The sequence below is a fragment of the Paralichthys olivaceus genome, chromosome 16, assembly GCF_024713975.1.
Source record: "Paralichthys olivaceus isolate ysfri-2021 chromosome 16, ASM2471397v2, whole genome shotgun sequence".
Lineage (NCBI taxonomy): Eukaryota > Metazoa > Chordata > Actinopteri > Pleuronectiformes > Paralichthyidae > Paralichthys > Paralichthys olivaceus.
The window spans coordinates 5,719,705-5,737,059 of NC_091108.1; the positions used below are offsets into that span (position 1 = coordinate 5,719,705).

The 17,355-nt window shown below is 40.5% G+C and overlaps 1 protein-coding gene across 3 annotated transcripts; it reads left to right on the forward strand.

The window, feature by feature from the left end:
- Positions 1-240: 240 nt before the first annotated feature.
- Positions 241-9,093, forward strand: LOC109646294 (neurturin). Of its 3 annotated transcripts, none has more exons than XM_069510798.1 (3): positions 241-381; positions 5,906-6,197; positions 6,532-7,101. In XM_069510798.1, the coding sequence occupies exons 2-3, from the start codon at positions 5,933-5,935 to the stop codon at positions 6,966-6,968; spliced, it is 702 nt and encodes a 233-aa protein (XP_069366899.1). In that variant the 5' UTR covers positions 241-381; positions 5,906-5,932; the 3' UTR covers positions 6,969-7,101. The 3 variants fall into 3 exon arrangements, with proteins under 3 accessions (XP_069366899.1, XP_069366900.1, XP_069366898.1); XM_069510799.1 differs by lacking the exon at positions 241-381 and adding an exon at positions 2,464-2,598 and having other exon boundaries at positions 6,532-9,093; XM_069510797.1 differs by lacking the exon at positions 241-381 and adding an exon at positions 5,313-5,516.
- Positions 9,094-17,355: the final 8,262 nt, after the last annotated feature.

The following is a 17,355-nucleotide window of genomic DNA, read 5'->3' on the forward strand; positions in this document are numbered from 1 at the left end:
TGCCAAGTAGAGGGGGCTTCTCTAAACACCCGACTCTCGTCTGTCTGAATGGATCGACCTGCCGTGAAGCCGTGAAGCCATGAAGCCATACCTACATGCCTACATCTGAAGGAATGTTGATAGAGATCTTTGCCACTTACGAGCAGAGTTCTGTGGAGGTACAAATGTGATAAAAGAAAAATACACTCTGGACCTGAATCAAGTCAGGACACCTCCCCTACTTGCAGGCACAGGGAGTTGTGATGCTTTTCAGGGGAACAAGCGGGAATCCTGTCCTCCACCTCGCCTGTGATGATGATGGACTTACCTAGCCAGCACTTGCCTGTGGAGGTCAGCTGAAGACGACGCCACGCAGCTAAGTCTGGATTAGCCGGCCGAACGGTAAGGACACCGCATCTTCTTTTGTTAGTTTAAGCCAGCAGCTTAAGCGTTAGGTGCCGCTGACAGGGAAGCCTCACTGCTCGAGTGGCAGAAAACACACGTTAGATTATCTGTATCAAGAGGCGGCCCTCGCAGAAGCCACATGTCAGTAGCGCGCGTGTCACGAAATGTTTGCGAGGGGTCGATTATGAGAGACACGCCACGATGTCGGAAAAACAGCGAGAAACACAAATGATTTATAGTCTTTTAATCTCTTTTACGGGATTTGAACCTTTCGCCACAATGTTTATTATTTCAGGGAGGAATATTTTCCTTTCGTGCCACTTATCCAAGATGGTGGTTTCATCATTAACAAGCGTGATTGCTTTGGCTCTTCTTTCCCTAAGGTTCGGGCGCCACTGCGAGATCTCACCAAACACTAATTCCACCTAATTATCTTTCTCCATATTTATCATTTCTGAGGTTTAACACTTTTTTTTTTTTTTTTGCAGTGCTGCACCTTTAATGCTGTAAATAATTGGATTATAATGGAGGTGCCCGGAGGGAAACTTGATGATACTCACTATGGGCATTTTACTGAAGTGATGATCCCCCTCTCACTAAGCCCATATCATACGTAGAGATTATACTGTATCTCGTGGAGCCCCGAGAGGCCAGATCGAGGTTAAGCCTAAAGTCAATTGAGCTGTTCAACTTTCATAACCTGCCAAAGCTGGTCATAACTGCAGGAAACTCAGGGGATAAGCTGCTCCGATGCACCACTCCTCATTGTGCAGCATTTCTTTTGCAGCATTTTCACTCAAATATTCACTGAGCACACATGAAAATGAAGATTTGTTCTGCACCGAGCAAACCACAGACGTTTAAAGATGTAAAATGTCATCATAGTTCAGATGTCTGTACTTGCTTGTGCTTGCTGGCGTGGGTCATATTTGGAAGCGGTATTCAACGTGTGCCAGATGGCCGTCAACCTTTTGTAGCTGCAACATCAACATGTTTAACATGGGTTTAGAGCCGGTGCTGTTGTGTTAAAAGAGGATCTGGCATGGACAGATTAGCAGCCGGAATAGCAGCTCACCGACTCGTCTTTAGAAAGCAGCAGAGACAGCATCAATCTTTTCTCCCGGCTCGCGCAAAACAAAACGATGAAGTGAGGCGACGTCTCCGTGCAGAGCCTCATTGTCCATCAGGAGAAACTATTTGAATGCATTTCACAGCTCAGTACCTCAGCTCCACTCGGCCCATAATAGCAAAGGGCAGACAAATTGGGACAGGTGTCAAGTGCGCATCCATCTCGCCATCACACCTCATTGAACGCCACCCTCAGGGTAACAGCTTTGAGTTGTGCGTTTTCGTGTGAGGCTGTTGGGTCACTGGATTAATCTGTATAAATCCTCAGGACACAATAATAGGCCGACCAAAATAAAATAGAAGCTTTTAAAGGCACATACCTACGCATGGTAACAAGATGCAGGAATCGTGTTTAGAATTTGTAGAATGTTCAAAAAATCATCGCTATTTTTTTCTGGCCTGACCCGCACATGTTTTTTAACCCGCCTTTTTTTTTTTCTTTTCAATAATGAACAGCAGCTTTCTCACTAACAAGGAGCCGGCTTGTTTTAATTATCCTATGGTTACTGAGTGACAGAGCCGGAGCCAACTGAAGTCGATGCCCAGCAAAATTACAGCACTTTCTAACCTATAAGCCTTTTGCAGTTGCATTAGAACTGGGGCTGGATTTAGAACCACCAATCCTGGCTCAGAACATCCACTTTATTTTACGGCCTTTCAAACCCACCCTGGTGCCAACGCAACAGCTCTCACTCGCTGAGCGTGTCGCTTTCTCATCTTCATTATTCTCAGCGAGAGCAGGGTGAGCGGTTTTCAGACAGAGAAAAAGAGAAGTGCTCTTCTGCATTCTGGCCTAACCCCTGAGTTAGAGGTGTCTGGTGGATTAAAGCAGACACACACACACACACACGGCGAGGCCTGGGCTCCGCCACCAACTCTGCAGCCAGGTGTTAACCCACGTGACTGCAGATAAAGCCGGCAGGCATTAGTGCTAATCCCGCCCTGATCTTTGGAATATGTCCCTATTACCTCCCCAAGCACTCTCTAGCTGTCCCCAGGCCTCCTGATGCTCACTTAGGAGGGAAAAGACGAGACAAGGGCCTCTCTAGGACTCCCTAAAGCACCTTGTTTCCTTGCAACAACACAGTAGGTGCCTTTCCCACTGTTTGTTACACTCCTGTTATCTTTTCAGTGTAGGTATTTACGGGGTGTGTTTAGAGTGTCGCAGCTGGTCACATGGGCAGAGCTAAAAACACACAGCAGCGGTGGCAGTCGTGTTTTTCGCCGGAGGCCTCAGGTTGTGCGGTGACACTAGAGTTTGCCCTGTGGACATTTGTAGACATCAAGAAGCAGCAGCATTATGTAAACTGGATTATCTAGTGTTATGTGATGGTGCTGGAGGGAGAGTGTGTGTGTGTGTGTGTGTGTGTGTGTGTGTGTGTGAAGCTGAAGATTGGACTTTGCCTCGATCTCTGCCGCACAATCACTGCGTCGTATGATTTGGGGAAAGCAAAGCCACGCAAGTGCCTCATGGACGTGTATCTATGGTGTGTGAGTCACAGCGAGGGAGAGAGGGGCAGACAGAACCGGCTGTATGTCCAGCAGCAAATGCTGCAGAGTGGTGGCACATAAAAGTTGGTATGTCGCACAAAGATGCTCTTCATTGGCGTCTGTCTGTGATCTTCTCTCTGTCATCATGTCACATTGGTCCAGATCCAAGCAAGCTGACATGTCCCCTTCCTCCCACCTCCCGTCTGCCAGCTTCATTCATAAGTGTCAACCACAGACGCCCCTTATCCTCATGGTGACAGATCTCTACTTCATCTTCCATATAGGCCGTGGCATTCTGTTGAGTGTCCCCCCCTCTGGCATGGGAGGGAGGGGAGGACACGAGTGCCATGCTACTGTAATTACATTAACGTCCAGCTTAGCAGTGCCACGGCCACTGACCCAATTATTCCTTTGAAAACATCCATTTCTTTGGTGTCATCTGAAATAATGCGACCTTTGAGTCACAACAAGAGCGCGGTTGAGAGTCGGAGGATGCGGCTGCGACTGTGCGACGCATGAATCCGAGGACACATAATGTCTGAGGAATGGCTTTGACCCTCTCAGGAATTCTTGGCCGAGCAGTTTTCCCGCGTTGCCTCGAACACGTTAATGATCTTTCTCCCAGACTGTTTTCCCTCAGCTGGTAGCTGCTCCAGGTGAAGTGTGACTGACAGCAAACACAAGGTGCGCTGCTTCTTTCATACCTCACACTCACTCCCACTCTCAAAACAAGATCCTAATGAGGAATTCACACGTGTAAACTTTCTCCCAGTGAATCAGTAGAAGTTTCTGCGTTTTTGGGCCTCACATGTTTGACCAGGCCACTGAGCGTGCATGGGCACATCAGCTGGTGTGTGGGGGGGCCAGACATTCTGCGGCTGCTGCTCCAGTTGTCTTTGCGACTCATCTGCACTCTTGTTTGTCGATGGCTTTTCCTTCTGCTGCCGAGTCCTCTGGGCCTCCACTATATCCTCTGTTAATGCTCTTGTCTGTTTGCTGGAAAACAGCAGCGTTTGTGCTGTCGGGATGTGGACTCCTCCTCGCTCATGTCCCTCTGCTGCTCACCTAAGAAAACACTGGCGTTCCCTCCCCCCATCAATATCTGTGTATTTATGTCCACGGGAGCAGGGGCCAGTGGTGGATATTAAATGTCAGAGCTGATTAATCATCTACGACATCTGAACGAGCGGCAGAATGCTCTTTGGCACTTTTATTGATGCCAATCGACTGTAGATAGAACTAATGTGTTTCAGAGTGGAGCAATTATGACAATCAAAGTGTCTCCAGGGACATGAGATCATTGCTTGACGACCGGTCTTCGCCCAGTGTCGAGACATCGGAGGACTCATCTGTCTTTTGCGAGCTAATTGTTTTATCAAGATGAGCCTCGGAGCGAACAGGCTCAGGACATTGATGTATGTGAAACAACTAATTCCGGGGATGAGTAATTATCCAAAACGGACCCATTAATAGAATAAGAAAACAATGATCTCATCCTTCGCTATACATCATAATAAACTGATCATGAGAAGATTTCTGGTGTTGAACCGACAGAAACTAAATGAAACTTTCCATGGAAGCTTCTATCCGTCATATCTGGAAATCAAACAGAGAGTTCCGAGGTGCAGCCGGGCATCGGGCCTCATTCTGCAGGAGACGTGGTTCCACGTTTCATTCACAGTCTGTGTCATGAGCTCGTGACCTGAAATGTTTGACTTTCAAACTAAAACCCCTTCATTGTGCAGAGGCCGCTCACAAACCCATATGGAATTATGAGTGATGAGTCAAGCTGTGACTGATAGGACTGGTCCTACCTGTTTATACTGTGTTTATACCACTGCAACTCGCGTGTGTAGCGTCTTTCTATTTTCCCTCTGCCGTGTCCAAAACACTCACACGCACTGGAGCTCTCCTATAGTTCTTTTTTGTTTAATCTTACTTCCCAGCAAAAGTTCAATTCCACACGAAAACCAAGAAATGTTCCTATAGCAGCTCAAAGTACAGAAATCATTCATTTCAGCTTTTTGTTTCTTTACCAAACTGGACAGAGATAAGTGACACTGTGTTCCACTGTAAACAATCCAGCAGTCTGTATACGTACAGAATCCAGTCTGGTGAAACACTTTGTAACGCCGGTCTGGATTTGCTGTTAGTCGCTGCCAGTTTACCGTTTCCGGCTCTGGGGAAATGTTTTGCTCGCTGGTGACATGATATGAAAAATACAAAGAGTTGAAAATACCTGTGGACTGACGGTGAGGAAAGACAAAACTTAAAGAATAAGTGAACGGAGCAGTGTGTAGTGGAAGGGAGGAGCTGTGTAAAATAAAGGGATGTACAAGCACACATGTTCATTGGGCTCTAATCACACATAGCATTGGAAATAGGTGCGGTGAAGAGATTCCTAAAAGACAGAGATGGATTTTCCCTCTTTTAAAAGGACCTTGTGTAAAAATCTGCAAAAAAGTTGGGTTTTTTCTTCAGGAATCAAGAAAGGACGCTTAAATTCACATCAGGTATTTTAAATGACAAACGCTGAAAAGGTTGCATAACTCATTCAGCATGCCTTCTGTTTGAATCAAAAAGATCTGCCGAGATGTTTTTCTGCCCTCGGGCGATGCAACTTTAAACACACTCTGCGTTCTCAGGTGTCAGCAAGTGATGTCGAAGCCTACAGATCACAAACTTAGTGCTCAGTGTGAAAATGAGCTGACAGCAGAATCAAGAGAAAGTAAACTGACAGTAAAATAAAAACCTGCCGTTGAGAGACGTGGATTCACGAGGGGAAGGTCACTGAAATGTGACGGCACAGACGAAAATCAATTTCTGAGCTCTGTGATTTCTGGTTTACATGATTGAATGAGTGACTGTTCTGGACGTTTACGGGGTTTTTTTCTCTCCGCAGAGTTTCAATGCTCCTCCGTGTTCTAAGATGAAGTTATGGAAAGGTGCTACTTTTGCCTTCATGCTCTGTGGTGCAGCCGTGTCCATCCTCCTCATTAGAAACATGGCCGCTGTTGGACAGTTCAGACCCAAGACAAAGTATCCACACACATCTTCATCCTCCTCAAGAGCGTCTTCATCGCCAGGATCGACGCCCAGAACCTCGCTGCCACCGACAGTGTTGCCCCGGCAGATGGGTGGTCCTCACCGGAGAACCCGCTCGGCAGATAACATGAACTCTCTTCTCACTGATTGTAAGATAAACACTTTTTTACTTCCTGTCCTGATCAAGTGTTGTGTGACTCTGTTGTTTAAAGAACAGGTTTTATTTCTCCAGGTGTCTGTAATGATGATGATGATGATAAAGATGCACCATTTTATAGCTTTCACTAGCTCTGATAATAATCTTGATAAAAATTATTTTCTTTGTGCCGCACTAATTCTCTTGCCAATAACATGTTTTCTCTGTAGATCACACGTATCTTGTATTTCTTGAGAATTGCGTGTACGTTGCGTGTACAAAGAATCAGATATAACCCTCATCGCCTTTCATCTCATCAAGTGTTGATTAATCTCCTCCTTTTCAAGTTTCCATGATGTTCCAGAGCTTCACAGAGGGCGAGCTTCAGCATGTGGTCGGCTCCTTGCTCGACAGGAAGAGAAGGAAGAGCTGGCGCCAGGGTGACAACCAGGCGCGGAGGACTAAAAGAGCGCGGAGGCCGAAGCCCTGCTCTGTGAGGGAGCTGGAGATGACCGTGAGCGAACTGGGTCTCGGCTACGACAGCGACGAGACGGTGCTGCTGCGCTACTGCAGCGGCAAGTGCACGGCCCACCGGCACAACTATGACATTACCATGGAGCACATGATGCGGACGGGCTTCAGGAAGAAGGGCCGCAAGGACAAGGTCAGTAACGGGCCCTGCTGCCGGCCGACAGCGTTCGAAAACGACTTTTCCTTCCTGGACAACAAGAGCCGCTATCACACGATACAGAATGTGTCGGCGAAGAACTGTGGGTGCGTATGACCCCAGAGAAACGGACGTATTGTTTCTTCATGCTGCTCTCGGCCTCAGGTGGATGAGTTAAACAGGAATGCTGTTAAAAGACAAACACAGAAATCTTTGGGATATAAACTCAAGGAGAGGAGGAAAAGAAGGGAATATGTTTGTTGCTGCTGTTGCACGGCGGCCATGTTTGACAGACAGACTTTTTGGCGTCTGTCGCCACACCTCGGGACAGAATCACACGTTTGTGAGGATTATGTGTGAAAAAAAAAGAAGACAGAAAATGACTGTTCATAAAAGTTTTGATCATCTTTTCTATCTGTGTAGTAACACTGTAAACTGTGGTGTAACAACGATGTAGCAACATTATTTGTGATATTTCATTTGAGTGGTAGAACGTGGGACAGAGTCATGACGGCGATGAGCGGCGGTGAAACTAGATTAATGCTGTTACTACATTTCATATCCACGAGACAGAGGAGGGCTCAACAAACAAACAAACAAACAAACAAACCAAAGGACATTTAATGCACCAAGGTTTCTCTAAGTTCTGTGCGGGACAGTTTGCACCATTGACCTAATTATAGCTTCCTGTGATTAGCTGCAGAGAGTATATTGACACAGGGCACGACTGTGTTTGTTTGCATCACTGTTACTGATTGCAGTGTTATTACACAGGTATACGAAGAGAAGTGTTATTGATGATGAAAGAAAATACTTTTTTCTATAGCTCAAGGTTTGATACCCACTTTCAATAAATGTTTTGTATATTGATGTTGTGTAGATTAACAACGGGGACCTGCGTCACAACACACACGTGAACAATATGAACATTTCTACCATTTGCTCTTCATAGTGAATCAGTCTTTTTTTAAATAACCCAGTATTACAATTACCCATAATCCTCTGGAATTGCCAAAACAAACCAAGTCAATTCAACGAGCTTAATTAATTCACACATTTATATCAGACTGTTTATAAAGATGGACGACTAGAATGCTGCCTAAAGGGGACTCCAAACTATCTGGATTGATTTTAGACCTGATTTGCCTCCTCCGACGGTCGGTGTCGAGTATCTGCCCGAATAATCCTGAAGTGTGAGAAGTTTACAACTAATGTTAATACAACCAATTAAGTCGGAGTCTCCCCGGATCTTGAAACGGAGCAATAACATAGAAACTCCCAAACATGTTTGAAATTCATAATAATCAGCTCGGACAGAAACACACTCATAGCTACCTGTTGTGTACTTGTACAGCTACGACTAAAACAACAACACATTTCCAACTCGTGCTGCAAATGATGCGACATGAACCAGACTTAAAAAACTTTTATATACATGTTATATTTTTTTTGACTTCATCTTTGCACAACTTGAGGAGGTGGAGACGTGTCGTCCATCTTTATAAACAGTCCACGACTTCTTTATCTTGAATCATGAACATCTCACATCTTAAGCTCCAGGTGACAACACCTCTGTAATCGTCTCTGGTTGTAACTTGTGAATGTTCACATGCAGAGTTTCTGTATAATCCGAGGCTCACGTGTCGTCTTTACGATGAGTTGTGGCATTTTCTTTTCTCTTGCTGACAGAAAACTATGAAGTAGAGACGTGATCTGGAAATGTGTTTGCACCCATCACACCCCCTGTAACCTGCTATGATCAGAGCAGCCTTCTATTGGCCCATCGAATGCCTCCTTGTTGTTTTGCCTCGTAGACTTTTAGCGGGAAAATAAGCTGTTGAAAATTATTATGAAGCATTTTTTTCACCTTCAATCTTTATTTGGTTTGAACCCGTTGCAACTGTTTGCCTGAAGTACGATAAATTATATTGTTTTATTTTTTTCTGAGGAGGTGCAGTGCAGGGCGCAGATGCGGTGCATCTTTATTGTAGTTTATATTGTATTTATTTGGGAAGTAAATTATAATTTTTGCATATTTATTTAGATTACCACACAGAAGAGGGACAGCTTATTATCATGAAGCAACTGTGCCAAAAAATGTTTTATCTAACATTCTATATTGACTGCTGAATAAACATTATTTCAGAGTTATGGATGGTGATCACTTCTCCCAAACTTTTGATCTTTGGGTGCCAGATATTCTGTACTCATACTGTATTTAAAATGAATAAATAAATACGTATTAATGAAAGTGTTATCATGAAACATCCTGTTAATAAAGATAAAAGAAATGCTGTGAGAATATGTGAGGATCACAGCAGCAGGAGGACGAACTGATAAATAAAAATACAAGTTACACCTTTTGTCCCGAATCTCCACTGTTGTCCGTCAACATGAAATGTTTGTCTATTGACATGAAAACAGCAAGTTTATTTATGTTTTAGTCAATACCACATTGCACACTTCACTGTGCAGCCAGAAATACTCACTGGATTAATCCGCTGAAAATAGTCCACAACAAAATACCTATTTTGAGAGACTTTTCCAAAAAAACAACTGAGCCTCTTTTTGATCTCAATTAGATTTGAAAAGATAAAATAAAGATTTTTTAAAACCTTTTTGAAGGTTTTTGTTTAGATTTAAAGATTTTTTGATGAAATTAAAAAAAATTGACGGAATTTTAAGAATTTTTAATGAGATTTGAAGAGTTTTTGCTTCATTTCAATTTTTTATTGGATTTGAAAAAAATTTTAGTTAAATTTGAAAAAAAATTTAGTTAAATTTGAAAAAAAATTTGAAGAAATTTGAAGAAATTTCAACGCAATTTCAAGAGTTTACATTTTTTATTAAAGATTTGAAGAGTTTTTGATGAAATTGTAAGAATTTTTGATGGATTTGTAAGAATTTTTGATGAAATTTTAAGAAGGTTTGATGACATTTTGAGAATTTTTGATGGGATTATGAGAAATTTTTATGAAATTTTAAAATTTTGTCTAGGTTGAAGAATTGTTCGTTAGATTTGAAAAATGTAGCGTTAGACATTAAGGGTGTGGCTTAGATTTTAAGAGTTTGTGAAGCAGATCTAAATCAATTTCAGATCTTTAGAATTTTGGTTTGGGTTTGAAAATATTTCAATGAGATTGTAAGAGATTTGATTTAAACTTGAAGAATTTTTGATGAGATAAAAAAATCTAATGAGATTTATGCATTGTTGGTTTAGATTTTAAGAGTTTGGATTAGATTCCAAAATGTTTCAATAAGATTTGAAGAGTTTTGATTTAGATTGTAAGACTTTTTTAATAGATCTGAACATTTTTGATCTAGACGTGAAAGATTTTGGTTTTTTGTTTCAGATGTGAAGAATTTTTGATTGGATTTGAAAAAAAATTCAATGAAATTTGAAAGTTTTTTGTTAAGATTTGAAGAAATTTCAATGACATTTCAAGAGTTTGGGTTTAGATTTTAAGAATTTTTGCTGAGATTTGAACAGTTTTTGTTTAGATTTAAAGACTTTTTGGTTTTGATTTTACAACTTTTCTTTTAGATTTTAATAAATTTTGATTTGATCTGAAACTTTGCTTTAAAAGTAAAAGGTTTCCGTTTAGATTTAAAGATTTTTAAAAAAGATTTGAAGAGTTTTGATTTAGATTAGACGACGTTTTTAATAGATCTGAACATTTTTGATCTAGACTTGAAAGATTTTGGTTGAGATTTGAAGAGTTTTTTGTTTCCGATGTGAAAAATGTTTGATTGGATTTTTTAAAAAATCAATGAAATTTGAAGGTTTTTCATTTAGATTTTAAGAAATTTCAATGAGATTTCAAGACTTAAGATTTTTTAAGATTTGAAGAGTTTCGATTTTTTAAAAGATTTTAAGAGTTTGGATTATATTTCAAGATATTTCAATAAGATAAGAAGAGTTTTGGTGTAGATTTTAAGAATCTTCATTTTTGGTTTGGACGTGAAAGGTTTTGGGTTAGAGTTGAAGAATTTTCAATGAAATTTGAAGAATTTGGGTTTAGATTTGAAGATATTTCAATGAGATTTGAAAAGGTTTTGGTTTAGATTAGTACAGTTTTTGGTTTAGATATGTAGAGTTTTGTTTTAGACTTGAAGAGTTTTGGTTTAGATTTAAGAATTTTAAATGAGACCTGGAGTTTCCGGTCTAATTTTTAAAAGAATTCTATCAGAGTTGCAGTTTTTGGTTTAGATTTTTATGAGGTTTTGTTTAGATTTAAAGTTTTTGGTTTTGATGTTAAAATATTTGTTTCAGATTTGAAATTTTTTGATCAGATCTGAACATTTTCCTCCAAATGCGAAAGGTTTAGGTTTATATTTTAAGAATTTTTAATGAGATTTCAAGAGTTTGGGTTTAGTTGTTAAGAATTTTTGTTGAGATTTGAACAGTTTTTGGTTTTGATTTTACAAGTTTTCTTATAGATCTGAATAATTTTTGATTAGACCTGAAAATATTTGCTTAAGACGTAAAAGATTTTGGTTTAGATTTGAAGGGGTTTCGTTTAGATTTTAGGAGTTTTTTTGTTCGGATTTAAAGAATTTTGATTAGGTTTGAAGGGTTTGGATTCGATTTTAAGTTTTTATGGTATAGATTCAAATACTTTTTGATAGATTTGCAGTTTTTGGTTTAGATTTGATATAATTTCAATAAGATTTGAGAGATTTTAGAGTTTGTAGTTTATGAAGAGTATGCAAGAACTTTATATCAGGTTAATAACTCAATAAGTATATTCTATATAGATGGTGATTCTGTAATATCAGAGGTTTGATTTTAGTTTTTTTTGTTTAAGGTATATTAAATACTTGTAGATTGGTTATACAGAGTGTCAGGAAGACGTGGATTTAAATGCAATTGCTCTGATGCCGTGAGCATCACCAATGAAATTGTTTTGGGTTTATGGAACAATTTCATAGACAGAAACTTTGAAACCTGTAAATCTGCCAAAAACCAAACACTGGAGGTAAGTGACATGTGTTACCTCCACTTTCTGTATTTTCATTCTCAGCAAGAATATGCAAAAACTACTGAACAGATTTTCATGAAACTTGGTTGAAGGATGGGACGTGGGCCAAGAAACAACCCATTACATTTTGGCGCAGGTAAGGGGACTATTGGGCCTTGGCAGAGGTATGCGCTTCACTGAGTGCTGGTCTAGTTTTAACATGACTTTATAAATGCAGAGAAGCCACAACTGACATGAGATTTGGAGGAAATTATACTAAAGAATGAAAATTAGCACTAACATTTAATTATACGGATGGTCGGATGTGTTTTTCAACATATAAAAGTCTCCACCGAGGTAAAATCAGCAAAGCAAAAGCTATTGCAGGCACAGGACATCTTGTATTTTGACAGTGGGGCACATCTGTTGGTTTGTGCCAGGTAAAACTCTCTATAGGTCTGATCCAGAACAGACATTTAAACGTGTCATGGCAGGTAAAGCATAGGTGTAATTGATATCAATAATTGTATCTGCATTCCTTTCATGTGAGTCAAGTTCAGGTTGTTGTGCTGCTGACTCACTGACAGACCGACACGCTACAAACCCATCATTGATTTAATTAGTTACACCTGGAAAAGTCAAAGTGTTTGCTTGGAAAAGGGGTCTGTTGCTGTGTTGAAATGCACTCTGGGATATCACTAAGAGGTGTGTGGGGGGAAGGAAGGGGGTGTGGACGTTGGTAATGTGCTCCAATCAGAAAAATCTAATGACAACACTTCAAGACATTGCCAGAGGTTTGATAATATAAAACAGTTTGTGAGTATCCGAGCAGGAATTTGGCTTTGAATGAAAGGCAAAATAAAACACGCGAACTAGAGTCTGAGTGTTTTCATGTGACAACAGAAATAGTCGTGTACTGTGTGTGTTTTGGACATAAATCAGGTGGAGGTAACTCAAGAACACTATTTATTTGAGCAGTATGCTGCCCTGCAGATGCCAGTCCCAACTTGGAGACGTGAGTGAAGGGTTTGCTTCCCTTTTGGCCCACCCCTGCAAAGAATCCATTCTCTTTATTGCACTGCAGATGTAAATTATCTGGGATTTAATGAGCTATCAACATATTTCACCTCCCGAGTAGCAGGAGAATCCTCCTCCTGAGGTACACGTGCAAGAAGATGTAGAGCTTTTACACCCTGCAGACACAAATCCAAACAAAATGAGACAACAACCACCTTGGAGTTTATACGATGGCTGCAGGCGTTTGGAGGCAGCACAGGAGTTACCTGAGTTTAGAGATCAGAGACAGGTCACACAGAACGATATGGTGGAGGTTTGGTCCTGTTAAACTGCTGTGTACAGTATTTGTGAGTGAAAACATAATCCTCTCACTTTTGGTTTTATTTGGCCAAGTGGAGCACATGTTTGACTGTGACTGTGATGTAACAGTTTTATTACAGCTGTGGGAGGAGAAATGATTTCAACACTTTGCATTTTACAGCAATTGAAAATCTGATAAATGAAGAATTTCCTCATATTTCCTCATGAAATAAAAAACTTTCACACCAGCTACCAGAGGGAATAGAAAAACCTGGACAGCATTCCTCCAGCATGTTTTATTTACATTGTTTTCTATGCGCAATTCCCTTCCAACTCAAAAGCACCCAAAAATGCTTTAAAATGTTTATAGCTGCCTTAAAGTGGAACCACTTCATCTCAGATGTAAACACACATTTCCGCTACTGGCCACTGTGGTAAATGGTCTTGAAGCAGAATGTCCGCAGAAACTCGGCTGAGATCCAGAGGACGTTTGGGGATAAAAAGTACAATCAAAAGCAACACATGTAAGAAAATACAGCGTAATAACACATGGCAGCCATTTGATCACAAAGTATGATTCATCCCCAGGAATTTGCAGCATTGTGAGGCTGTGGTTTGACATTTGAGAAAAAATAAAATAAATCATTACAGTTATTTGTTGTTCCTGAAGTTGTTTTCATGAGGTGATAATAGCAGATGAGACCTCTGGCCAGCAGGAGTTTACGAAGTCCAAATTGAAAGAGGTGACACTCTTTGCCTCCGGAGGACTTCAAGTTAGAGACGCTCATCAACACCAAATGAACCCCCTTCACCCATTATCGTCTCAGTTGGGTTCTTTTTTTAAAGCAGGATCCTGGATATTCTTCCTTTATCTTGTAAAACGAGCTGACGGCAGAAAAAACACATTCTAGCAAAAATTAATGATTATTTGTGTTTGCGGGTTTAAAGGAAAACCCCTCAATATCCGTGTCAACATCCTAGCGTGTTGGAGGATAATAGTGTTAGTGTATACTGGACATCTGTTGTTGGTAACGGCGCTGACAAGATCTACAATAAACATGCCAAAGTTTTACAACCCCCTCCCATGTCCAGCTGCAGCTCGCTGCCTCAGCTCAAGACGTCTTTCGGAGAAAGATGGCGGGGACGGAGGATGCAGTGGTTACTCTGGAGGACCCGAACAACTGCAGCGAGCAGGTGGTTCTCCTCTTCCTGAGCAACTCTCCAAAGATGAATTCACACAATCCATTTAGCCTGTTTTGTTATTTTTCCCCATGACATGATTACATTAAAACATTGGGCGTGACTCTTTAATTCGATTATAAGATTTAACGTTAAAGCACAAGGTCATGGATACATCATTTTAAAGTAGAGATGTGCACAGGTCACAGAAACGTACTTGTTGACTCCTCGTGTTCATTTATAATTCATGTGCACACATACATGAATATTTAATACATCTGTACCTAAATAATCATTAATAATTCACCTAAATTATATGATTGCTAATTGAAAAATAACAATGTTTTTAAAGAGATGGCAGCATGGTGTACTGTCGCCTCACAGCAAGAAGGTTCCCGGTTCGAATCCCATTTCAGTCGGCCCATAACTGTGTCTGCGTGGGGTTTACTTCCCCCCACAGTCCAAAGATTGGAGTGGATTTTTGTTTAAGTTGATGCAGACTCTAATTTAACGTGAATGTGAGAGTGTTGGCCCTGTGATTCGCTGGTGACCTGTCCAGACGACCCGCCTCTCGCCCAATTGGCTCCAGCCGACCCTCGAGGAATTAGCGATGTAGATAATGAATGGATGTTCAGAGAGGAACTGTTCAATCTACTGTTCAGCTCATAATGGGCGACTGTCGTGTATGACATGTGGACAGCGTTAATTTATTGTGTGACGGGGTCCAGATGCTGTTGATGCTGCAGCTCAGATCTCCGACTGACTGCTCTCAGTTTGAGGCCGTGGTGGTAGAAGAGCAAAAGCTGCTTGATTTGGCAGCGTCGTCTCTAAATAGATCTCGTAAGAAACCGTCTCTGCTGGTGCAAAGAATGATGGTCATTCTGTGAGCGCGGCTGGTGTGCGTGCGGCTGAACAGAGGATCCACTGTCCTCTGGTTTTCATGTCCTTCGGTCGAGTTCCTGCAAACAGTCCCACTTGGTTCTCCTTACCGTGGCTGTGGAGATGCAGCTGATAGCCCGTCTCTGTGGAGAGCTATTTAGCAGATGGGGGCACTGTTGAACAATCAGAATTCAGCATGTTATTGATGCTACACAGAGATAAGTCAGACCTCTGTGGTTGTTGTTATATGAATATGTTCCACACTTAACACCTTTACACACTTACAATTCAATACTTCTAAATTCAGTCAGATAGGTGTTAAAACAAATAACACATATCTGATCATGGCAGGATGTTTTTACTTGAGAGCAAAGTGAAGCACTGACATCAGGTAATGATCCTGGAAATCTCACTCACTCATACAAACCTACGTCACACACACTGTATACTGTATTACTATGGATTCTAATTAAATCGAATAATACACAAAATGTGATCACTCATATTTCTCACTTATTAAGTTAAGTTTTTACCCGTTTGTTTGTTGGTTGGTTGGTTTGTACGTTTGTTTGTAAGCAACAATACACAAAAACAACCAAACAGATTTCCAGGAAACTTGGTGGAAGGATGTGGAATGAGACCGAGAAGAGCCAAATACGTTTTGGTACCAATCCGGAGACAGATTTTTTTCACTTAACATCTTGAGACAAAGGGCGTTTTTCAACCTTTTCACCGTTTAATTCAGGAATAATTAATGGAGCTTTAATTAAACAAACATTTAGCGAACCAAGTGTTTTCAATTTGTTACAGCTTGATGTAATCTGAGGGGATTTGGTGGAGATATGTGCTGAAGTCAGAGCTCCTCTAGTATTTGAACTAGCTTTGTGTTCATTCTTCACTGTTGGTGAGATGACAAAGCTACATATTGGGAACATCACACAGCATACTCACACATTTATTCTACTTACATTTTTGTTAAATTGTAAATTTAGGGATAGTTGATGCAAATAACAGCAGAAAGTTAAATGGAAACTGGAAGAAACTAATTCCGATGAAGACTTTTGTTGTTGGTGCAACTGAATTTAAGGTGAAATTAATAAATATTTCACTGTATTTAAAAACATGCAGGTCTTGATTTCTAAATAAAAAGATTTCAAGTAAGAGTGTTTGATCCCTTAGTCCAATCATCTTCTCAAGAGATGATCATTTCAACACTATTCAGCATTTTCCGGACACTCTGCTGTTATTACATATTTATTGCTCCACGTTCTTAAACTTACCAAGGTCGATGAGCAGGATGGAAGTTTTGCTGAGCTTTGATTTCGACATCAAAAATCTTGGTCTGATTTAAAATCCATAATTAATCCTCCAGTATTAGAAAGCTCAGTATCTGTTTGATATTTGAGACACTGCAGCTTTTTCACATAACAGCTCCCCCTTGTGGAATAACATGAGAATGATAATTGGGTAAAAGTTTTAAACAAACGAATACAGTATATATAGATATATACATAATTAAAGATGAATGATAAATAAACAGAATATGTATATATATATATATATACTGCATATATTTATATACACACACACTGTATGTGGTGTATTTCTGGCGTCTGACTCCAATAACCGTGTTGAGCCATACCTGACTATTGAGTAATTTATTTATTTACATTACATGACTTATAACTAAAATCCACGTCATGCTGCTCCTTCATTCCAGTTAGTGATCGTACTTTATTTGTCCAACATTTCCATCCTGGAGGAGGATGCTTCTCGTAAATTCCTCACAGCCGACAGTCGTGTGCAGTGATTCTCATTTTCCCAGCCCTCTCAGGACGGACTCGATTCCTTGTAAGGAAATAAATGACACAAATAAAGAATTCTTTATGGGATCATATAAATGTTGCTCTAGTTTTGATGGTGGTTTTTTTTAATGTGGCCCCTGTTGTTTTCCCAGGCTGCTCGGAGAGAAGAATACTGTATAATATAGCTTTGATATATATTTTCCTCGCTTCATTGATATAAAAACAACACATCCACTCCCTCTGCTCCTTCTGAGCAACCCACATATTCTCATTCTCATAGTTTCATCACAGTCTTTTATCGGCCTTCCCTCTCTGAACCTAATCCACTCTGACATGATCTCCTTGACGCGTTGCCAAACCTTT